Below are 25,179 nucleotides of genomic sequence, written 5' to 3' on the forward strand. Positions count from 1 at the left end.
AGCACTTCTCCTCAGCTCTTCAGCGTTTCTCCAGCCAGAGGTTCCTCTTGATGTCCAGAAGTGATCTAAAGTCTGTGGTTTTGGGTGCCCTTCTTATACCCAATTTCTCCTTTGAAGTAGCCCTACTTTAAAGTAAAGTCTCTTTTGAATGTGAAATCCTGCCTTTCCCAGGCCAGGCACGGACACTGGGGATCAGAGACGGCATTGTGTGAGGACAGACACCGCCCTTTCAGATGTAAGTGACCACTCCTCCCCTCCCTCCTAGCACAGATGGCTCATCAGGAAATGCAGACTACACCCCAGTTCCGTTTGTGTCACTGTCTAGTGTGAGGTGCAACCAGCCCAACTGTCAAACTGACCCAGACAGGGAATCCACAAACAGGCAGAGTCACAGAAATTGTATAAGCAAGAAAATGCTCACTTTCTAAAAGTGACATTTTCAAACACACAATCTTAAAATCAACTTTGCTAAAAGATGTATTTTTAAATTGTGAGCTCAGAGACCCCAAACTCCACATGTCCATCCGCTCCCAAAGGGAATCTACACTTCAGTCAGATTTAAAGGTAGCCCCCATGTTAACCTATGAGAGGGACAGGCCTTGCAACAGTGAAAAACAAATTTAGCAATATTTCACTGTCAGGACATATAAAACACATTACTATGGGGGTCATTCTGACCCCCGCCGGCGGCGGATGCTGCCGGCCTGGTGGGAACCGCCAGAAGACCGTACCGCGGTCGAAAGACCGCAGCGGTCATTCTGAGTTTCCCGCTGGGCTGGCGGGCAACCGCCAGAAGGCCGCCCGCCCGCCCAGCGGGAAACCCCCTTCCATGAGGATGCCGGCTCCGAATGGAGCCGGCGGAGTGGAAGGGGTGCGACGGGTGCAGTTGCACCCGTCGCGATTTTCAGTGTCTACCACGCAGACACTGAAAATCTATGTGGGGCCCTCTTAGGGGGCCCCTGCAATGCCCATGCCAATGGCATGGGCACTGCAGGGGCCCCCAGGGGCCCCACGACACCCGTTCCCGCCAGCCAGGTTCTGGCGGTGGAAACCGCCTGAAGCAGGCTGGCGGGAAGGGGGTCGGAATCCCCATGGCGGCGCTGCTTGCAGCGCTGCCGTGGAGGATTCCCAGGGGCAGCGGGAAACCGACGGGACACCGCCCGTTTCCCGTTTCTGACCGCGGCTGTACCGCTGCGGTCAGAATGCCCATGGAAGCACCGCCAGCCTGTTGGCGGTGCTTCCGCGGTCGTTGGCCCTGGCGGTCCATGACCGCCAGGGTCAGAATGACCCCCTATATGTCCCACCTTAACCATACACTGCACCCTGCCCTCAGGGCTACCTAGGGCCTACCTTATGGGTGCCTTACATGTAAGAAAAGGGAAGGTTTAGTTGAATTTGCAGTTAAAACTGCACACACAGACACTGCAGTGGCAGGTCTGAGACATGATTACAGAGCTACTTATGTTGGGGGCACAAACAGTGCTAGTAGCATTTTATTTACAGGTACTGGCACCTCTAGTGCACCTTACTAGGGACTTACTAGTAAATCAAATATGCCAATTATGGATAAACCAATCAACCATACAATTTACACAGAGAGCATATGCACTTTAGCACTGGTTAGCAGTGGTAAAGTGCTCAGAGTTCAAAAGCCAACAGGAACAGGTCAGAAAAAAAAGGAGGCAGGAGGCAAAAAGATTGGGGATGACCCTGCATAAGCAAAAAAGTCCAACACTGTCTAGCAGAGTCTGTGCACTCTTCCTGTTCCTCAGTAAAGCTCTCATTATTCTCTGTAATTGCTGCCAACTTCTTTTTGAACTGTGGTTTTTGTTGGGGAAGTTTCTCTCCTTTTTTAACTGAATCTTCAGATGAGCTTTGTGAATCTTTTCTTGGTTTCACATACACTGACCGCTGTTCCGAGCGCTCTCCTCTCTCACTCCATTTATCCGGTGTGTCCTGAAAGGAACAAGATTGGTGTGTATCAGTATATTGATATCTATCATCGGTCTTTATAGTATCTCTATTTCTAAGGTTGTAATGTTTGTCCGAGGTCTCCGGGCACAGAGATTCTCCTCTCTCTTCTGTAGGTGTTTGTGTTTGTTTGTCCCTGCAATTTTAGAGCCCTCCGTGGCTTGCTTGGTAGAATCCTTGTTGGACTTACCTTATAGTGGCTCCTAGACTACCCAGACTATCCTGAACAATGCTTGAATAAGTTTCCATGATAATCTTAGGCAGCTCTCGTTCTTGATCCTGTGCAGGAACATCTCGGAGCCAATGGCTTACTGTGCAAGCTAGTGCTTCCCCTTTAAGGTAACTTAATATGATTGAGGATACTGTGGCAAAATTGTCCATTAATTTCATCCCCAAATCCAGGGCCAGGGCAGCCCCATATTCATTGTCAATTTGTTTTAACACACTGGAAGATTGGCAAGTGTCGGTGTTCCGTGTGCAGTAGTATAGAGTGCGGCAAATACCGTACCCCAAGTGGTGCAGTTGTCTACTGAGGTAACCATCACAAACAGCGAGCACATAGTGCGAATTCTGTGTTTATTTTGGGGTCCTGTATGGGAAAACACTGCTTCCAAGGCACTTATTTTTTGTGCTAACCTAAACAGAATTTCTGAAGTTTGATGGGTAGCTTACAAATGATCGAATGCACTGTTTCAGGATTGATACCTGTTGTTACAATGTGCAGTTGCGCTGGAGCAGTCCGAGCTGGGGTAGCATTTAAGGTTTGCATGACAAATTGTATTAAGTGTCTATATATTTCTACTAAATTAGTATATAAGCGGCACACCTTGGCTAACACCATATTTCCTACATTAGAGTGTGGTGTATATGTGGCCAGTTGTTACTTAAAGGACCTAATCTAACATCCTGGAGGAAGTGTGGTGGGGCGCCAGCAAGCAAATTCTAATGTTCTTGATAAGATAAAGCTATTTCTAAATATGCATATTCTCTGTATTGTGCGGGTGCATTGGCAGGAGTGTAATAATGAAAGGAGTGTGAGTTTCCATCTACTGCTGGAAAGGTGACCCAAGAGTAAAAAATGTCAGTTCTATATGCTGCGTGTGCCTCTACTACAAATGTAACTGGCCCTTCTTCCTCTGTGAGGCCATGCTGTAATAGATAATTAGTGACGGGTGGGGCTCATATTTGCTGCAATTACCCCCATTGGGTATCCGCCATATTTCAAAGTTTTATAGCTGAAAGATAGGGGCACCGATTGCGGAGATAATCCTTTTAAAGTTTCAAGCTTGAACAACCTACAGTATCAAATAGGTATTTCCTAGAAGGGGATTCCCTAATACCACAGATGTCTCCGTATAAGGTAATTAGTTTGTCTTTATCATGTATTGAGACAGAGATACTTGTGGAGATCTGTAATTCAGTGCCTAACCATCATTGGAGGTGTTATGTCATAACAACTCTCGCTATGATAACGAGACTGCTGGATCTGGGCAGCAGCACCACGAGCACAGGGGAACTGAGTTGATCCCACAGCGTGTGACAGCTGTCGGCCTAACCCTTCCGGCCAGCTAGGAGCGAGGGATAAAGGTGATTTGTGACAACCCTATGCATGGACTCAGAATTCTATGGAAACTGTGGTGGGACACACCTTACTACTTTCTCTCAGCTACAACAGTCTCACACATGGAAAGGCAGGTGTATGTTCAATAAGTTTATTGAAACAACTGCACCCTACGTAAAAAGGTATGCATTGCGATTATGAGGATGATGAAATGTAATGTAATAAAAGCAAAGCATTGGCAAGGAAAGTGAACCACAATACCCACCATATTGTCACAATGATAGCTATGAAGTCCTACCTACACCAAAATGTTCTACATTAGAGAATAGCAGGGTTAGCCCTAATCTGCCCTTCAGGCCCCTATAACTAAGTCATCCCCCATACCTGTGACTGTAGGTAAAGAAGAGGTCTCTCTGTCTAATAAGACCATCCCCATGCTGGCGAGAAGACTTCAGGTCTCAGCAGAAATTGCAGCAACAACGTGCAGCAAACTGTGGCAATACTGGCTAGAATTCCCCTTTACTCTACAGATACCAGCGAGGTGTTTTTATAATAAAATATCAGATGTTCTGAGAAACTGCCCTGATATGATAAACCATATATTTCTGTGTAAGAGAGGAGAAGATGGTATACACTTGGAAATGATGACTGGCAGCCTTGGGTTGAGCACAGAATGAAAATGTTGTGCAGATAAAGGAATTAAAAAAAATCCAAACTAAAGGGTGTTAGACATGTCAGCCTTAGGGTGGCCATCCCCCAACTTTTTGCCTGCCTTCCTCTATTTTTCTGACCCTGTTTTTGCTGGTTTTAGGGGGTGAAAATCCTAAACTCTTGAGGTGGTCTATCCTCCTGCAGGGAATGGACTTCACAGTGGAGCACTGCCCGAGGACTGACCTCATCAATGCTGATGATCTCTCCAGATTCTTCCGCCTTAGTGATGAGAGCTCCCAAGGGGTTGGGTAGGTCTCCCCACTTTCAGCTGAAGGGGACACATGTTAGACCTGACAGCCTTAGGGTGGTCATCCCCCAACGTTTTGCCTGCCTCACCCCATTTTTCTGAACCTGTTTTTTGCTAGTTTTAGGACTTTGCGCACTTTACCACTGCTGACCAGTGCTAAAGTGCATGTGCTCTCTCGCCCCTAAACATGGTAACATTGGTTCCTACTCAATTGGCATATTCAATTTACTTGTAAAACCGTAGTAAGGTGCACTAGAGGTGCCCAAGGCCTGTAAATTAAATGCTACTAGTGGACCTGCAACACTGGGTGTGCCACCCACATAAGTAGCCCCTTAATCATGTTTCATGTTGCAAGGTCTGTGGGTGCAGGTTCACTGTCACTTCAACATGACATTAAGCTACTTACCAATCCTTAAACTCACCTTTTTCTGCATATAAGTCACCCCTAAGGTAGGTCCTAGGTAACCCATAGGACAGGATGCTACATAAGTCAAAGGCATGACATGTACCTATGTATTTTACATGTCCTGGTAGGGGAAAACTCACAAATTCGTTTTCCGCTACGGTGAGGCCTGCTCCTCTCATTGACCAGCATTAGACCTGCCGTTCTATACTTTTAATCGTAGATTTCGATCTGAAAGGAGTAGCCCTGTCATGTTTAGTCTGACCAGAATGGTAATAGAAAATCCTGCTTTCTGGTGAAGTTGGATTTAATATTACTATTTTAAAAAGGCTACTTTTAAAAAGTGAGCATTTCTCTGCTCTTACTGCCATCTGTGCCTTACAGCCTGTCTCCATTCCACATCTGGTCTGTGCTTATTGACAGCTCCCCTTGTGCATGACACCCATACAGCCATAAACACAGGACACTGAGTCACATCTGAATTCATCTGTAACTGAATGGGTCTCCCTGGGCAGGAAGGGTGGAGGGCCTCTCTCTTACACTTCAAAGGCCAGTGGCCTGCCCACACACAGAGGACTGATTAACTCCAACAGGGATCCTGGCAGACAGGACTGGGCTGAATGCAGGACTTGTGCACTTTAAAACCACTCTTTGAAGTGTTCCCCACTTTCAAAGCACTTTTGGGTAAATATATACTGGATCTCTGACCCCACCAAATCAGACACTTCTGGTTCTACGCCTGGACTCTGTCAGAGGGACTGCCTGGCTGCCCAAGGGACTCATCTGGACTGCTTTGGTGAGAAGGACTGCTTTCCTGCTTGTTGCCCGCCTGCCTGGTGGCCTTTGACTCTGCTGGAAGGACTCTGCCTTCCCCACACGTGCTCTCTAAGGGCTTGGATTGAGCTTGCTTACTATTCTGAAGTCTCAGGGCCAGAAAGACTTCACCAAAAAGAAGTAAATCCCTTGTGCATTAGAAAATCAATGCAACACCTGCAGAAATCGATGCAGTGCCTGCCTCGCAGCTGAAAATTCACTGCATCGCCTACAGGATGGATGCAGTGTCTGCTCCTTCTACCAGTGCTTCAAGGATTTTCAACACATCGTTCCTGGGTGTCAAAATATCCCCACATCGCAGTGAGGAACCAAGGTTCCACTCCTGCAAATCGACGCATCACCTTGCACGATGGAAAGAAATGATGCATCGTCTGTGCCGTGCTAGAAAATTCAATGCAGCGCCTTATTTTTCAACGCATCTCCTCCTCTGTGGCCCCCGTGCATCGTTATTTTTAATGCATCCCACGTAGTGTGTGTTAAAAGGATACAACCACTGATTCTTAAGGATTGAGACTCATTTAAACATTTAAACCTTTCAAAAGTGATATCTTGTCTTAGGCACATTGGATTTTTTTGTTTTGATCCTGTTTCATGCAGATAAATATTATCTAGTTTTCTACACAGGTGTCAAGTACTTTTTGTGGTGCTTTCACTCTGTTTCTGTATGAGTTATTGCACAAATACTTTACACATTGCCTTTTAAGTTAAGCCTGCCTGCTCTGTGCTAAGCTGCCAAAGGGTGAGCACAGGATGTTTTGGACTGTGTTGTGGCTTTCCCTGGCAAGGATTGTGGTCCCTACTTGGATAAGGGTGTATACCTCTGCCAACTGGAGACCACATTTCAAGCAAAGGCCAACTGATAAACTAATCAAAAACATCCCACAAAATGAAGTCTCTCTAAAATAGAAAAATTAGTAAAATGCCCTGTAACTAGGTAAAAGGGCACAGCTGCAGGCTGCAGGCCTAGCTAAAATAATGTGGCCAGTGCATGCTGCTAAAATGCTAAAATAACCTCATGACAACCTGATATCCTGTGTAATAAGAAAGACAGAACTCCTGTATTATTTTGATGGCGTTGTTCAAACTGCCTGACATGGTACTAAGAGTGTGTATTAAAAACGTATAGGGTGGCCTGCATGGGATGAGAGAGCCCTGTATTCAATGTGTCACCATAAGGCATTGTCATCCACTTGCATGAACCATTTCCTCATTTAGGAAAAGATGGCAGCCATGCTTAATCATTGCCCTCTTTCTCAAATGCCTGGCATTTCTAGCAGCAAGGCACCAGGTCATAAATGTTAACAACCATTTGCAATGTAATGGGTCTCGTGTTTGCTCGAGTTATAGCTATTGACGTTGTAAATTCCTCACTGGACTTTTCTTGCCTGATAAATTGAAAATGAAAAGTAAAAAAGTTGACGTAAGCAAGTCAGTTCAAAGGGGAATGGCCCCCATCAGTGTGAGCGCAAAGGAGAGACACAAAAGGAAAAAGAAGTTCACTTGCAGTCAAACGTATCAGCAAACGTGCAATAATCCATGTAACAAGGTCTATGGCCAAGGCAGTAACAAAACTGCCCCAAGGAGGGACAAACCTAAAGCATTTACCAATGATAACAAAGAATTGTTTGAAAGGCAAGCCCATGAACGAGTGATAGTGATGGGCATGGTGAAAAGCCCACAGATAGATTACAACATATCAGAACGCTTGCACGTTTGACCTAAAAATAGCAGGGAATGACTGCTGTTTTCTATGTGTTTTGGAGAGGAGTCTTCATTCCCTCTTCTCCGCATGTTGGCTACAGGTTGTGACGACCCTTGCCGAATCTCAGGACTTTGAAGTGGAGCCATGTGTGAACTGTTCCTACTCCAGTTGTCTGTGTGAAAACGACGTCAAAACCTTCATCTGGGACATAAAACCCACAACGCTTGGTAAGTAGAACCCATATCGGTGTGCAGAATTCGAGTAATTTGTATTTGCATTACTGTGAGAAATTCCCGCAAGATTATGTTAAATTATGTGTATTTACGTGATAAGCAAATCCATCATTTTGCACTATATTTTAGCACAAAATGTAGCCTTTTGTCAATTTTGGGTGCAAGGACCCAATTAAACAGAGTTCTGCGAACAACAGCCACTCATGTCTGTTGTTCTCATGCATTCACAATTTTTTTTACGAATGGCGCAAATGTACGCAAAGAGGTGCAAATAGCATAATTCCGGGAAGTTTGTGCAACAAACATAATGCAAAATTCCCAAGATGATGCAGGCGTAATTAAAGTTTCATCCAGGCCATGAGGAACAGAAACACAGCTCTCCTAGATTTTCCAATTTCAGTTCAGATACCTAAGGCTTATTCAACACAAAAATGGTTCAGCTACCTCCCCTCCACCAAGAATTTGCTTTCCAAGTGCCTGTTCCATGACCAAGAAAGTCCAGTGTGGAGCTTGTGCTCCTGTACCCAGGATTAGTCGATTCCAGACCGACATGGACATCTGCATCAGGTTCTTATCTTCATAGGATGTGATTGACAGGGGTCATTTGTACAATAATATTGATATTAAATTGCAGTTCTTATCCCACAATAGGTATTTGTTTCCACAGAGCCCGTTAATTGCATTAATCCACTGCGGGTTCCTCTTCATCTCTAGTCCAATGCTTTGCTTAGCTAAGCCAGAAGCCCATTTAGCAAGGGCACACATTTTGATCTGCAAAGTGAGCTATTTAGGGTTTTCTTGCCCCAGGCTTGCTTGAGTGCAAGTCAGTTCCAGGTTGCACAAAACTAGTCCAGGGTCTCCTTCCCTCGTGCTTGTTTCACTATTTTCTGCTTCAGAAAGATAAGCAAAAATGTTTCAGGGATTAGAGCTCTGGGCTAAGAACCCATGCCAGGGTGAAGACATATTGGGTGCAGAGTCTTTTCATACTATGCCTAAGTCCACAAGCTAGACTGCAGATGTGTCTTTCACCAAGTAATGATTCGAGGTGGCGGTTTTCCCCTGTTGGAACCGTAGTATAAATAGCACATAATTTGCACGGCCAATAAACACTGCCACTTCAATATTTAATTGAAATCCCTATTGCAGTGGCGGCTGGCAGTTTCTGGAGGGAGGGGGGCTGGCGGGAAGCACACTCACACTCATTCTTTCACACACACACGCACGCACGCACATCGATTCACAACACTCATCGACATTCAAACATGCACGCACTCATCAAACATTCGTTTAAAAAGATCACACACTTACTTTGAGCCTCGGAGGTCCCGGAGGGTTGGGACTGCTGCCTTAGGTCAGCCAATGAGGGAAGGCAGCAGTCCCAGCCTCGTCACAGAGTGGGATGGGGTCAGTGAGACTGCTGACCCCACCTCACTCTGTGACGAGTTGTTACTGATTGACACTCACCCTGGGCGCTTCAGGGCTTAAACCTGAAGCACCCAGGTCGAAGTCAATGGGTGACGCTTCCCTTGTCAACTGGGGGAGGGCCTTGAGGGGCCTTTGCTGAGCCGAGGAGGTCACTCCCACAGGAGCTGTCACCTCTTCAGCCCAGCAAAGTTCAGCTCAGGCAGCCAGGAGTCTGCGCAAATCATGCATGTCTGCTCCTGGCTGCCTGACCTGAACATGAAGAGTGTCTGTCAGGCTGATCTTTAGTCAGCCTGACCAGCACTCTTCATGAGGGGCAAAAGGTGGGGGGTGTGGCCCCTCCACCCTGAAGGACGGGCCGCGCCTGCCCTATTGTTGTAGTTTGAATTAAAGAGCCACACTTCGGCTTACAATTTGTGTTTGCTATACTGGGCCTCTTTCAGGACACCAAGCATTGTTGATGTCACAGTAAGGCCTTCATCGCGTACAGTCATTCAGCCTAAATGTACAGCCCTTGAGGCTTTGAATGTGGCTTCCTCCCACCCAAAAGATCTCTCTGGGCCATTCTTTTTGCAGTTGTCATGTTGTGCTCCCCAGGGCTCTGCGTTACAACCTGCTCACTTTAAGATCTACCTTCCACCTCTGTTCCATATTTTAACCACATGGAATTAGGGTTTGCTGATGATAACTCAGTCTATGAAAAATTTTCAAGCAATGCTATACCTATCGAATATCTGGAGCGAACCCTGGAGAAGGTCGAATCCCACTTGAATACCAGTGACCTTAAACCAAACAGTACAAAAACAAGGTTATCATCATTGAGCCTATGGGAAGATTCAAGCTACATCCCTCCCTCTGCTTACTACTTTCAAACAAAAGATCAAGATTGGATCTAAAAGCCTAGGTGTAATTTTTTATGCCAGCTTGACATTATGCAATCAGGTGGGAGCCTTGGTCTGCAGGTGTCTGTATCAACTAGCCAAATTGAGGCCTATTATGACCTTCCTATTCCTCAAGCATGACTACTTAGTGGTTGGTGCAGGCATTAACTTGACACTGTTTTTTTTCAAGTAGCCTGAGGCTGGTTAATTTGTCATGTAAAGTAGTCAAGCACCAAACACTGCATTCAGACCTGTCACTGGCTTTCGCAGAAGAGAACCCATATCCAAGACTAGAAAAACTTTACACTGTCTTCGATTCAGGACAGACTTCTTCCTAACAAGGCCTACTGGGTGTTTCACTGAAAAAACAATTTAGCACCTCAGTATCTGTCCAGCCTCAACTCTGTATATTTTCTGGGTGATCACTCAGTAGTTCAGACAAAAGGCACTCTACCTCCCACATGTTCAAGGTCCATCATTTTGGAATTTTCTTCCAACTTTCAGAAGCCATTTAAGTTATCCCTGTTCTAGACAACTGGACCCAAGAGTTTGCTCCAAGAGAGTGTAGAATAGAGATTGTTGCACAAATGCTATCACAATTATGTCCATTCGGCAAAATCTAACATTGTTAATCTGGTTCCATCTTTTGTGTATGACATGGGCTAGGCATAACACACTTTGCGGGCTCAACACTTGAGATATTCTGAACTATTCGACCACATCTAGCTATAACTTTCATGACTGTAAGGCTTCCTTCAAAGATGGTGGCCAAGCTTCTACTTACCAGCTCATGTGTTTCTTTCATACCTCTGCTCTTCAGGTGAAATTAACATCACAGTCAGCGCCCACACTGTTGCAGACTCTAAAATCTGTGGGCAGCGCAAGTCCATCGTGCCCAAGAAAGGAAGCATAGACACGCTTAGGAAGGTCCTTCTTGTGCAGGTGAGTTCAGTACCGTGGCTGCCTCGTCTTAGTGTGAAACAAACAGATATGTGCACATCTGGCTTCCTGTGGCATGTTTTCCACTTCTGGAAGTTGCTTGGTTGCTACTGGATTGGGAGGTGGCTGACAGCCTCACTGGTCTGGCCATGGGTCAGGAGACTAAACTCTGCCTCTTTCCTTGAGATGAACTCTTCTGGGAGATGCCAGATATCGAATGGACATATATATTCAAATTCTAGTTAATATGGAAGATGACCTTGCTTAGTTCAGCTTTATGACCTGTAAGTGGGACCAACATGGCAGGATGCCCCTAACAAGAGCAAATCCTTCACCTGTTAACAGCATCATTGGGAGTGAATGTGTCGCTTTTCCATTGTTTTTTGTGACTCTGTCTCTTCTTGATTGTGTGTGTCCTGTTGGCAGGCTGAAGGCGTCCTGGAGGAGAAGACTCACAGCTCCCTCATGTGTAATGCTGGTAGGTCAACTTTTGTTTTCTTAGAGTGATGTAATGGGTGAGTGAATGGTTTCTATTGACTGAGATGAAAGTCGTCACCCAGAGCTGGATGATTTAATGGTGGGTGAATCACTGGGGGGGGCAGGGTTCGGGGGACAGTGTGTGATGGGTCCATCAAGGGGTGCAGCTCACTGTTCAGAAAATGTTCCATGGAGCAATATACTTACCAAGCAATGACACAGTCGCTAAAAATCATAGCTCAGTCGTATAGCTGCACACGTGTTGTGAACGAGTCCCCCCTTTGGTTCCCATCCCAAGCAGAGACAGTGAGATAATGTCCAGATCTCAGATCACACCCAGCATTGATCCCTCCCTAACATATGCACTGCCATGAGTCCCAGGTGATATATCTGACACAGCATATCAATGTATTTATTTATTTTTTTACCATTTTTACCACTAGAAGAGGAACATTTTGCAATAGATCAGTGATGTATATAGCACTCCAAGCAAATGGTTAAATACTGGACGCCATGTTGGGAGTACGCAATGAGGGCAGCTGATTCTCTGTGTGATATGAGCTGTGAATACAGACAAAAACAAGAATTTACAACTACTGAAGGATACATAGAAATAGAGCAAATAGAGTCAGGCAAACGCATAAAAGCAAAACCATTAACCTGGCAATGTACTGTGGTTAGGAGGAGGTGGAATCAACCATTGCTTGCAGGTGATAGTTTTAAATTGCTGCGTGGAGGAGATGACCCTGATAAATGCAGCAGGTGAACTCCAGTGACGGGGACCAAGTGGGTGGAGGCACAGGTATCTAGAGCAGTGGTTCCCAACCTGTGGTCCGGGGACCCCTGTGGGTCCGCAAAGCCTCATCAGAGGGTCCACGACTGCTTAGAAAATTAAATAATATTGACAGATTAGGTCCCCTGCCTTCAGTAATGACTCAGTGGGGGGGTCCCCGGACCCCAATAATGATTCAATGAGGGTCCCCAGGTTCCAGTAATGATAAAGTGGGGGTCCACATAAGTCAAAAGGTTGGGAACCACTGATCTAAAGCTACCGCAGGGAAAGGTAGGGGTAGCCAAAACTTTTGATTTGCAGATCGTAGGATGCAGGTAAGGTTTTAGAGAGTCAGAGTGGTAGGAAGGGAGGGAGATGCATGAGTAACTTTCACTATATGTCAGTAACCTGCAAAGAGTCAGCCAGCCTGGTGGCAATAGGACGAGATAGGAGTGTGCCTTGGAGAGAAGCTTAGGGCTGTATCCAGGAGGACAAGACTGTACTGAGGGAGCCCCACTAGCAGTGTGTTACAATACTCCAACTTAGTAAGGACACCGTAATTTGACAAGACTTTGGCTGTGTGGAAAAATACGAATGGGCAGATATTCGGTGTATTTATTATTTAATAGCAGTTGTGAGGAGGTTTTCCAAACTCATGCTAGTATTAAAGATAACATGACATGTGGCAGAAGGGGCAATTTTCAGGATGGCAGGAGGAACTTTATAGGAAATGGTAAAGAGACAGCTGCTGTAGAGAATTAATACAACACCCCTCTTGAAAGAGTCTAGCATGAAAATCTGAAAGGCCTTTGCGGAATTACAAGTAATGTTGGAAAACTAGTTGAAATTACGAGTAGTTATGTGAAATGCAAAAATGACATTCAGTGCTGTTTCTTAGCACGAGATACGTCCTTGCTTCTGTTTTTGGACATGAGGATGCCCTCTGCACTAATTAATATAGCACAGGAAGATACATTAATGGGGAACAACAGACTGTATTCTGTTGATCACATGGTTTCAAAGCACTCACTGTAAATCTTTACTGTGAATGGTGCATAATTACTCTACGTGGCATAACAGCATAGCATAGGGAATTTTGCTGAGCAAGAGTAATGCTACTGAAAGCACACAAGATTATTCCATGATTATCCAAATTTCACATACGCCTAGAAGTAAATCCCAGCATTTGTTCTTTCAAGGACATTATCCATGAATGCATAGTGCCTTAGAATGGATCCCCCAAGCTGATTCATTTCTCAAAACATGAGCCAAAGGTGTGCTACTTAGAATATAGTTTGAAGACAAGTGCTATTCCTAACGTTATTTTTCATTTTTCACATTTTCTGAATCCTTGCAGCTTCGGAGAAGATTTCGTTGATGCTCCCTCCTGATGCAGTTCCCAGCTCGGAGAGAGCCTATGTCACCGTAATAGGTGAGTACAAAGTCAGCTTTATTACTGATGACGTAAAACTGTGGTCTAAAGTGGTCTTCATCTGGAGTTAGTGGAGGTAAGTGGAGGTAGATTTTGTTGAAAAGTATCACTACGAGTAGACATCTCTGGAGGACTACAGGCAAAACTGGATACAAATTAGACATGAATGGGCAAAATGTGTGTCACTGTGCTTTGGTGGTGGGGGGGAGGCAAACTTGTAGAGATGGATGTCCCTGCTAATTCAGAAAGGTGAGCATGTGGGTGTAGCATGGTGCACAGGATCAGAGGTCACGCCAGGATTCAGAAGAACAACATTACCTGCTTTGCCAATTCCGGTAGCATTAAGTATGTCTTCTGAGATTTTGAGTTGTGCTCTTTTGTTTAAGAGCACAGTGGCAGATGGAACTGTAGTGAGTCATATGAGTTTGTAGCATCAAAACCACCTTTTCCCAAGGTACTTGAACTTGAGCTGACAGTTTGCACTGAAAATTAATCTATTGTCAGCAGCCAGAAGATACTTTTTGCGAGGAGACATGACAAAAGAGGATGGGAGAAAGCAAATCGAGAGAGGCAATACAAAGGAGGAGAACAAGAAAGAGGGAGAAAGTGAGTGAGCACATGATAGAAAGAGGTGTAAAGAAAGGGAGAAAGTACACGAGCTGGTCACAGAAAAGAGCATATTAAGAATGCATGATCAAGGGAGAAGGAGCGAGAAAGATAAAAGGGAAAGGAATCAGGACCAAGGCAATACATAAAGATAAATAAAAACATTGGGTTAAGAAAAACAGATGAGGGAAAGGAGTGTGCAGGAGAGTAAATAGAAAAATTGAATTTGCTATCCATGGGCTGGTCCAGCCATAGGAATTGTTGTGTATTAAGGCTGAGCAACACCAGAACAAATAGCTTTAATGTTTGAGAGGCCGTGGGTTATAGAGATCTTGTAGGGCATGGGCATTTTTACAGAAGATCCTGAACAATATCTCATCTTTAGGTCAGAACCTCAACTTTCTGTGTAACCATCCTTTTTAACCCATTTCACAATTTATTCCCCGCTCCCAGGTGACATTATGGGCACTGCCTTGAACAACATTGATAAGCTGCTGGCTATGCCTTCTGGCTGCGGCGAGCAAAACATGATCAAGTTTGCACCCAATACCGTCATCCTTCTGTACATGCAGAAGACCAGCCAGATGACAGAGGAGATCAAAGCCAATGCCATTGAATTTTTGAAGTCAGGTAAGTGATGGACTGACCTGTGGCTTCTTTTAACATCGTTTTCTGTGTCTTCACTACAAGAGACCTCATGTTTTACGATGGCACTCCATGTAACACCACTTCCAGCGATCTGACTCTCTGTGACATCCTTTCCTGTGATTAGTGCCATTATTTCCACTGAGATTTCATTCCATATAATTCAGAAGTGAATTTTGCACTGTTGGCTTTCCATGAGAAATATAAAAGTCCCAAACTGTCTAGTAAAGAATTTCAGTTTGAGTGTCAAGGTCGTGTTCACCATAGAAGTGCACTTTGGAAAGCTCCTTTTTAATTTAGGACCTCACCCGCCCTATTACAACAGCACAACACTCAAGACACTGTTATTCTCTCTACCAATAGTCTTTTCCAGCCAGATGAGCAATGAGTGTTAACGCTTGCATCTTGTATTCATTTATTTATTAGTTTGATAAAGCACTGCTTAATTTTTCAAACTACATCAGAGTGCTAGAGGATCTGGCAACCTATATTTCATCAGAAGAGAAAAGCCTGTATCCATTATTTTTATTGTGACTACTGGTCTGAGAGGAGTTCAATTAATCAGTGATTCTATATAGGGGTTTCCTGGTCTCCATATGATTAGGTTCAGTTCTCAAGGAGGGGTTGTAGGTATTCCACAGTCTTGGTACTCCCTGAGATGCTCTTACTGTCATTCACCCTCATAAGCGCACACTGTTTGTTCTGATCAAAGGTTGATGATGATCGGACGTTTCTGTTTGGGGTACGGCATAGAGGCAGTGGCTGCAGGTGGCCCTTCCCTCAGTGGCCTTTATTGATGGTGCACAGAACTGTGAATTTTAATCTCTCCTGTACTGAAGGCCAGTGGAGAGCTCGTAGGGAAGTCTTGATGTGGTCATGTTTGCAGATATTGAGTGTTTTTTGCAGCTTTTGTGGGCTGTCAATCAGTTTCTTGAGGAGACCACTGCAGGTGTTGTTGAAGCTGTACTGGTGTGCCATGACACTTCACTGTTCATTATTATGGGCTCTATTTCCTGCCCCTACAAATCTTTGTTTTTAAATGTGTTAGTCTAACTAGTTAAATAGGAGAAAAACAAGAAAGCAATGCCTGAAATGCAGCAGGGATCACACAAACGTGCAGGACTGGGGACATTGTCTGTAATGTCTTGAAAGTAGGTAGTCAGGGTCACAATTCTCTTGCATTATCAGACAACCTTCCTTACGGTAGTTTGTGGGCCTCGTCATAGGGTCCACATGACCCTCACACCAGCCCTTAACCAAGTGATGGTAGACCTTGTGCAATGAGGCTTGACGATTAGCCCAGTTGCAGTCAGGTTTGGCTGTTGCAGGTGGGCCTGCAGTCATTACTGATGAGTCTAGGCTAGATTAACTGATCCATATCTTGGAACTAACAATCATCTTTTTTCTGTGACTCTTCATCAATGCTTTTTCGGTTTTCTGCATTTTACAGAACACCTTCTTTACCTGTAAACTGCAGAAGAAGGATGCTGAAGGCATCTCAAACACGCCATGTTGGTGGAGTGTTGTGAAACTCTAATTATCACTGAAGGGCTGAACTTTGGAACCTTCTGAATTATTGAATAAAGCTCTGGAACAGACATCCTACAAAGGCCTCTAGCGTTGCTGTGCAGTATTTCTTTGGGTTTTCCCTGATGTTAAGTGGTTTTTAACTCATGTTGTAGACATAGCTGCTGCCAGCAGAATCAATTGGCTTGTGTGTCTCTTTGTATCTCTTGCACTATACACTACCCTGAAGCTGCCCTCTGTATGGGATTAGAAACCACCAGACAAAATGAGCCAGGAGAAAGTTCAGGGCACAACACAATAATGTTGCCAGTGGGACAAGTACAATAAACTGCTCTGAATTTCTTTCCTCACATCACCATCGTTTCCCCAATGACAAACATAGAGGCTCTTGGGCATGCCTAATAATGCAGATTGGGCCTTTTGCCATGCAAACAAGGCTATGAGGATTCACCTACCTAAAGGGACATAGTTACCCTTGCAGCTCACGTGAGTTTTCCAAGTAGTAGTTTGAAATATCATTCAAACCCAACATTGTGAGCTAAATCCTTTCTGAAGAAATGGTGCTATTCTGCACAATTTAACCTCCGGCTTACTACAACCAATGGCTATGTCAAAACAGCAATCAGAGGTGTAGCACCTGAGAGTTTTAATCAGACCGAAAGCTGGCTGAAAAACAAACTTTCATGAATAGAACTCAAGAGAAGATTCTCATTTGATGATCATGGCTTTTTAATCCTTCTACTGACAGAATTTTGGAATGTATCCCAAGTCAGCAATCATGTCCAAAGCATTGGGGGATGCTTCTTTTCTCTTTCTCCGATGTAAGGGTAAAGCAGCTCTCAGATGCCTCTGGTATTCCTTCATCAAAGAATGAATAAACTAACTGAGAAACATCAGGGCATTTTTTAGTCTGCCAATTCATCCTTTACCTAACATTGGAAATTCTAGGTTTGCAACCATGGTGGCTGCAGCTGTGTTCAGACTATTTTCTGATGCTTCTATTTGGACTATCCCATCAAGTAACTTGCAGTAGTCATTGTTGATGCTTGTTGGGGCAAGGGGGTTTTTAAGGTGGCAAAGATCAACTTCTACCCCAAACCCTTCTTTTCCAACTCTGTACACTTCACTGTAGGTGTCGACCAGACTAGAAGTTCATATTGAGCTTCTCCTGTTCCTAAAAGTTGAAATGGCATGTATTGTTTTTCTTTTTACTTGGTGATGGGGATTGATATTCTGTGTCCTATTCTATAGATCCAGAACCTTTTTGTATGACTACCAAATATATTACTGCTTTTTGAGTACGGCTTTGTACCCAGGAGTTAATAGGCAGACCACTTCTCATTAGTTGTACATGGCTTACATTTAGAATAATCACTGGTTCTTGGGCACATTTTAGTCAACTTAGTATTAGTAGGGCATTGTTTCTTGGTTTAGGTATTTGAACTACCCTTGTCTTCACTTGTTGGACGTTGGGAGGTGATTGCCCTCCTCATAAATAGAGTCTCCGCACTCCTCCTCTTTTCCATCACTTTGCATCACTGCTACTCTTGTTTCATTGCAAACTTGGACCTAGTCAAGGGGTTCTATTGTGCTTTGTATGTCCATTTGCACTGTCGTTGATGGGTGTTGGGCTTCATCCTTCACAATGGTGCTCTTTTCCACCTCCCCGTCAGATGCAGACTCCTTGTTGCCATCACTCCATCGTACCTAAAGAAAGGAAGTGGCAATATTAGTAAGTTTGAATTACTCTACAGGGTGGCTTTTGTTCTGTATTCTTTAGTCTGGACCTTCCTTTGGGTGACATGTTGGCCACCTCCGCTCTCAGTCCAAGTGGTCCTTGGTCTCTCTCTCTCTCTAGGCATTGAAGAGGAATGGGGATCCAAACCTGGCATGTGCACTCATCCCTCTATTATTGTACCTTAATTTGAGCTGGACAAAAGTGATTTCTGATTGTAGCCTGCCAGCAAGAAAATCCCATGGGATTTTAGCAATTGGGACAATAGACTAGTGGTACAAATCTCTCTTACTGACATGTGTGGTCCCCATCAACAATTTCTTACTGGAATTTCAGAATCTGTTTCAGATGTGTCTACCAAAGGCAGCACCCAAAGTCCATGGACAGAGGCTTAGAAATTCAGATAGGGGCCATACACAAAGGTGAGCACACACATGACTAAATCTACACGTGTAAGTTCACTTTTACACTTTGCAGTAAAATTAATATTTTTGGTTATTCACCAAGTGTAAACTTACTTGTCTCTACTACGTGCTTTCAGGGGTACTGCCTAATTTATGAATGTAAAGGTACCATTACCATACTGTTCACACGTAGACAGAGGTCTCAGCCATTGGGGTGAGGCACTCCCTTTGGTAAAGTATAAAAAACATTTAAAAAGTATATTAAACTTTTAACAACATTAGAAAAAATACGTTATTGTTAAATATTATTGGTATTTTATTTTATCAAATTATTTTTATTGTAGAACAATACAAGAAAACTTTTACAGCAATAATTACTCAATATTGAAATAAAAATGGAATAATTTTGAATATATTAAATTCAAATAACATTATTTTTGAAGTGTGACTTAAAATCCCAACTAAAGTAAAATAATGATATTTTCATTAGTTTATTACAATTAATAAACCAATGTACATAATTTAGTAAAAGGAATAAAATTATGTTTTAATAAATAACAATGGTATGTTGATTTGTAAATTAAAAAGGTTAGTTAGATATTTTAAATTAATAATGTTTATAGACTTTTTAACATTAAATAAAATATACTGATACTTTCAAATAATTAATGTATTTTAGAATTAGGTCCTGTGGGTTTATATTTTAAGTCCCTTCCTTTATTATTTTCTACAGGGGGGTGATGCAGTACCAGTGGTTGGTCATATGCAGCACTAAACTAACCACAGCTCGAGCTGGGGTACATTTACAAATATTTGAGGTCGTTTGTGGTTGTAGTAACCATAGAAGAGCAGATTGTGAATAGCATTGGGCTTACTCTTTTGTGGGAGGGTGCATGTTCCTCCCAACCCCACTTTACTCCTCCCTTAAGCACCCCCCCATTTAATCATAAGTATTCCCCATCCCAGAAACTCCTCTCTATCCCTCCCACATTTACCACTAAAACGTATAATTCCAAGTGTGGAGATCTCCACAGTAGGGGCTCAGATCTCCGCACATGAAAAGACAGGAGAGGCGGAGACCTCCACAAGTAGTTATATGATCAGCATTTTGTAGTACTTTAGTTTCGCTACTACATTAATGTACTAAAAATGAAGTCTGTGAATAAGGCACAGATGTGTTTTTTTCTGTTGGGAACTTCTGCACCAACCCATACCAAAGATAAAGTGCAAGTTCTGCTCTCCAAAACGCCGCCCCAAGAGTACAAATATGTTCTCCCTCCATGTGCTGCCTGTAGAGTCTGTTCCAGGGGGAGCACAAACCCACTACTGGATCCCCTGCTCTCACAGGGTCTAGACACAGGGATCTCAGTGTGTGTCACTAGCAGCAAAGCTAGAGGAACTTGGCTCACAGTATATTATTAGTGTGTCGCGCACAGCAGGCTGGAGATCACTAGCATCACATCTCTCTGTTCACCAAAACATGCTCTTCAATAAAGAGAGCTCTCTGGCCTGTGCACATGTACATAATTCACTAGAAGTGACTGCCTGACAATCGTCTTCGTGCCCTCAGGTTATCAACGTGAGCTCAACTACAAGCATCCTGATGGCTCCTACAGCGCCTTCGGCAGCAGTGACCCTTCGGGGAATACGTGGTAAGTCATACATTAATTTGTTTATTTTATTGGGGTGTATGTCCTGTCTCCAAATGTCAGCAGAATGATATATGTGGAAATCAAACATGTTTCCAGCATCTGAAGATTGGAGGTACCTTTACAATGTGGGCTGAGGAGATAGATTTGCAGAATAGAGAAAAGATCAGAAACACTGGGCCACAGTGGGATGTGGTGGGAAGGGACCCAGGCTAGGACTGTAGAGAGCTTGTTTAAAGTTGTATTTTGAGACCTTTCTGAAATTCGGCCAATGGTTGTACAGATCTGTGGCTGAAGGGTGGATATTCCAGGGTCTCTGTCCATGTGCAAAGAAAGTGTGTTGGTTTGTGCTTCTTTTGGAAGTCTTTTGGGTAGCCAGACTGACCATGAAAGTGTTTCTGATAGTGGAGGCACTTCGGGACACGTTGGGTGTAGAAGTAAGGTTGTCAGATTGAGTGAAGTGTCCCAAAGATCACACAACAGACATTCAAGTGGATGATAGCTTTTACATGGAGCCAGTACCATTTTTCAGGGTAGAGGAGAGTGCTAGAACTTTATTTGGTTGTTGATTAGCTAATGCCGCTTTGAGTACAGCTTTAGTTATCTTCAGTCATGAGATTGGAACACCAGTGAGCCGAGCTGCCTCTCGCTGCATGTGACAAGATGAGGTCCTGGACTGTGGACCCGAAGTTCATAGGAGAAGTTAAGACTTGATTTTGCACCGTTAGGTACACAGGAACAATTCTGTTTATGGTTTTCTCTTGATTTTGTCCTTTATGCACAAAGAAAGGTCAATAAGAAAGCCCAAACATTTAGAGATAAATTAGAGATTCTAGGGGAAAAGGCATGTAAGTCCATATAAAAGGGTGCCTCTTTCAAAGGAAGGCAAGATTCTTCCTCCATGATTGTATTACGGAATGTGGAAACTAGCAATGTCATAGTACACTAATTTTAGACAGAATATTGAGGGACAACTTTTGAAAGGTAAGTACATACAGAGGAAAAATGGATTTACTGTTCTTAACTCTGCATCTGTACACCTTGAACATATGTTTAACTTCAAGGTACATACATGTAGAGTTAGGAAAATAAAATGTATACTTACCTTTTGATATTTTGTCCTTCAATATTGTGTCCACAATATTCTGTGCCATCGAGATTCCTAGCTCGATGTTTCGGGGGCACACCTCCCTCTATTACCCTGAACAGACAGGTGGGTTGAGTTTCAGATATACTTCTGCTATTCAGGTTTGAAATACTCGAATGCAGGAGCTGGAGCATATTGTTACCCAATGTAATGGGCATAAAGAGTGTATTGTAGTGCAATAATATATTATTAGCTAAGTAGTACTTCCCAGGGATCCAATTGTAATCTAAACATTATGAGGGCAAGTACACGCCTTGTGTAGGTCCTAAGGTGTGAGTTTCAAGTAGGACATGGTGTCAAAAGCTTTTGATGCATTAGCATCATCTAAAAATGCCCCAAGAGAATATTAATAAGTCTTGAAGAAATGGATAGAAGGATCCGTAATACCTCATTCACCTACCTAAAGTAAGTAGCAGCTGGGTAACCATTCCAGGTTTGTTCCTTGCCCCCTCTCCTTCAGATAGTGTGTGGGGCATTAGGCCCTATGTGGTCTTTTCTCTCTGGCTACCCAGGCCCACAGTCCTGCAATGTTCTCTAGAGGCGCTGTTTCTCTTTCTTCCATTATGCTGTGACATGCCCTTTGGTGAGAAAATGTCTTACACTTGTTGCAACAGTGCTGTGACTTTGTAGCTTTCTTAATAGCAGTGTTTATTTTGTCAGCCTTGGAAGTTGAAGGATTGGGCTAGCACGACTGACTTTTAACCTTGTGATCTTTTGAAAAACATATTTATTCTTTATTAAGTCGATCTCTATAGTTCTATTTATGCAATGTTGCTCTTTCTTTAGACAAAAATTACACTGGTGTGGCAATATACAAAACAAAATTGTTTTTTTATATGCAGTAGGTAATGACTATCTCTTGGGATCACCTACTTCCATGACTCTCTTACAGCCTCGAGGAAGACCCTAATAATCTGAGCTTTATACTCTCCCAATCACTCTCATCCCTCAGTTTTTCATTCCCTCATCCTCTTCCCTTGCTTTGTGTTTCTGTCTCTCTCGTCTCTTGCAACAGTGTCCCTCTCTGTCATCCCACTTGGCCTCCTCTCATCCCTTGAAATTCTCTCCTAGGTTCTTAATTTTCTCATTGTTTTCCTCCAAAGGCTCACTGCCTTTGTTGTTAAGTGCTTTCATGCAGCCAAGGAGTACATCCCCATCGATGAGAAGCACATAAATGAAGCTGTAAGGTGGCTGAAGAAAATCCAGAAGTCCAGCGGCGAATTCAGCAATGAGGGCAAACTCCTGCACCAAGCACTAAAGGTAAGAAATACTGACCCCATGTTCAGCCCCTAAGGCCTCATAGACAGAGATTTATGAGTCTTGAGTTCTGAAGGTGGTCTTCTTCTGCATTCAGGTTCAATCCACTGCTAGCTTATCAGTACTACTGCTTAGTATGAAGATGCTATAGCATCCAACACCTCATTTAGTTCTAAGAAGTCCTCATTGAGGCAGACCTTAAGATCCACTTATTACTAAATCTCAAGCAGGGTTTTAGTTATGCAAATTCTATACTCATTGAAGGGCATGGAGGTTGTTAGAATAGTCATGGTACAACCTAAATTCTCATGCCCTATATTTATATGTATGTATGTGGTATTTATATAGTGCAAAACTGGCCAAAATGCCTCAAAGCACTATAGAGGGTCAAATGCAAACATACATTCATTGACTGAGTGAAAGGTCACCTGTTTTTTTAAAGCATACATGGGCTATCACTGCCTTGTTATGTAGTGTTCTTTAAAGAGGTGCGCCTTCATCTCTTTCCTGAGTGCCACCAGAGATGGCTAGATAGGCAAGGTGCCAGTTGTAATTGCTATGTAGATGATTAAATTATGTAGCAAGATCAGCCAGTGGAGCTCCATCACCATCATGGGGGGCATGATGTGCTCATATATGTTCAGAACTTAGGTGAACATGCTGTTGCATGTAGGATGCCCTTGGGGAGGGGGTGAGTAAAGATTCTGTGGAGCAGGGTACTGCCACCATACACATTTGACAGTATGAGGTCTTGAATGGCAGTGCTGAAGTCACATAATGGCAGAAACATTTTCACGTTCTCACTTTTATTCATTTTCACAGGGATGTGATCCTTGAGGGGATTAGTGGGTTGGTGCTGGGTGAAAACTTTGTGGTTTTGAATCTGTGCAGCTTCATGTAGCTAAGCCAGGTTTAGACTGATTGTTGCTATTTGTTCTGGGTAATTAGGAGGAAGTTGGTTATTTTGATGGGGATGATTCTGAGGTAGGTGTTGGACATCCAAGTCTGGGTGAGGTGCAGGCACTGTTTGAATGTCTCAAGCAAAAATATGCTTTCAGGCAGAGTTTCGTGCCATCACCATACTCATGGATTTTGACGTTTTATAGATGAATAAGGGCCTCCATGTAAAGGGTGAAGGTGATGGCAAATAAACTGGAACACAATAGGACTCAGCAGGTGAAATTTAAATTAGTTTTGATAGGGCACAGACTGTCTTTGCTGAGGTATTTACCTTTAGGTGGCTTATCGGTAACGTCCTGATTTGCGATTGAGTCACAGCAGGTTGTTGATGCCACTTCCAACTGGCTGCAGTGTTTCTCAGAAACAATTCTTGGTTTATAGGTTGCAGGAGAGGTTACTGATTTGTGTTTTGTGGGTAGCAGTGGATCGTGTGAACAGCCAGTATGCCTAAATATAGCCTATTTTCATTGTCATATAACCCCACTATTTGGATGAGGTTTGCAAACACAGCCTGGGTTTGCTATGAATCATGTGTAACCAAGTAGCATACACACACATGAATAACCCTTGCAAAAAATGTTCAAACCAGCCCCACACTGCAGGAGATTTCTAATAGTATAGATCAATGGAGGCATTCATGTTTCTGCCATAGCAACCCATCCAGATAGGAAATCAGCCCCTTGTTCTGCAGCCTACCGGGTAAATACCAGAGTGACAGAATGGCCAGTCTGGCCTTGGCTCAGTGGCGGGACTGCTCCTATTGCATATAACATGCTCTTCCACTTTGTTGGTACCAGAGTCCAAGGGTAAAGGGTTGTTAGTTATAGAGAAAATGGTGCTGATCATACTCGGATGGGAGTCCACTTTATCGTGAGGAAATCCATGGGATCAATTTTCTCCTTATAATCCTTGTGTCAGTAAATTTGCTCTTGTTTTGTGCAAGATCTGAACCTCTCTTCCCTCTCCACAGGGTGGTGTGGATGGTGAATATGGCCTCTCAGCATACGTTACCATGTCACTGCTGGAAACACAGATGCCTACAAATGTGAGTATGACTTGTGGGACCTCTGTTGTCTGGTTGTCTGACCTACTGCTTTTCCTACTTTCACACCTAACTGCTTCCTAGCATTTTTTCAAGTGCTCTACAAAGACCCATATTCAACTAGACTATCACAGAAACATTTTTGAAGAGGTGAAAAAAGGAATTGCTTCCAAGGTTGCGACCTCTGTCTTTGACCTCATGTTTTTACTTCATCAGGTTTTGGGTCCATTGCGCTAATTCAGATCTACTTCATTATTTACAATCATCTTCCTTTTTTCTTTTTTCGTACTAATCCGAGACAGTTGGCCTTTTTCTGGTTTACTGGATTGTCACATCTCTTTTAGCATCCTACTTCCACACCAGTCCTGTATATCCTGGAAGTGAACGACGTGTGCCACCATGTTTCCTGGAAGATTTTGCATTCTGTATTGTACTTCAGTAATCTGTGCCTAGCTTGCTGGCACCTTTTGGTGGCTCCATGAGTGGGCTGATCCTGCCACTTTTTATCATGTTCTCCTTCATTTCTTAATATCTCTGTTTGCGTAACCCTATTCCTGTGTCTCTAGTCACTTTCTTCTAATGCTTTCTTGGACAACAGTATATTTTCTGCTAGTTATCTTGC

General features: G+C 43.5%; 1 protein-coding gene across 1 annotated transcript in view; it reads left to right on the plus strand.

The window, feature by feature from the left end:
- The window catches only part of LOC138246804 (alpha-2-macroglobulin-like protein 1), a 179,966-nt gene that overhangs the window by 108,615 nt on the left and 46,172 nt on the right, over positions 1-25,179 (plus strand). Inside the window, exons 22-29 of the mRNA XM_069201567.1 lie at positions 7,530-7,656; positions 10,786-10,907; positions 11,331-11,382; positions 13,511-13,585; positions 14,645-14,821; positions 20,073-20,154; positions 22,402-22,558; positions 24,486-24,560. Of these exons, the coding sequence (XP_069057668.1) occupies positions 7,530-7,656; positions 10,786-10,907; positions 11,331-11,382; positions 13,511-13,585; positions 14,645-14,821; positions 20,073-20,154; positions 22,402-22,558; positions 24,486-24,560 (867 nt within the window). The remainder of the gene's footprint in view (positions 1-7,529; positions 7,657-10,785; positions 10,908-11,330; positions 11,383-13,510; positions 13,586-14,644; positions 14,822-20,072; positions 20,155-22,401; positions 22,559-24,485; positions 24,561-25,179) is intronic.

The sequence above is a fragment of the Pleurodeles waltl genome, chromosome 7 (assembly GCF_031143425.1).
Source record: "Pleurodeles waltl isolate 20211129_DDA chromosome 7, aPleWal1.hap1.20221129, whole genome shotgun sequence".
Lineage (NCBI taxonomy): Eukaryota > Metazoa > Chordata > Amphibia > Caudata > Salamandridae > Pleurodeles > Pleurodeles waltl.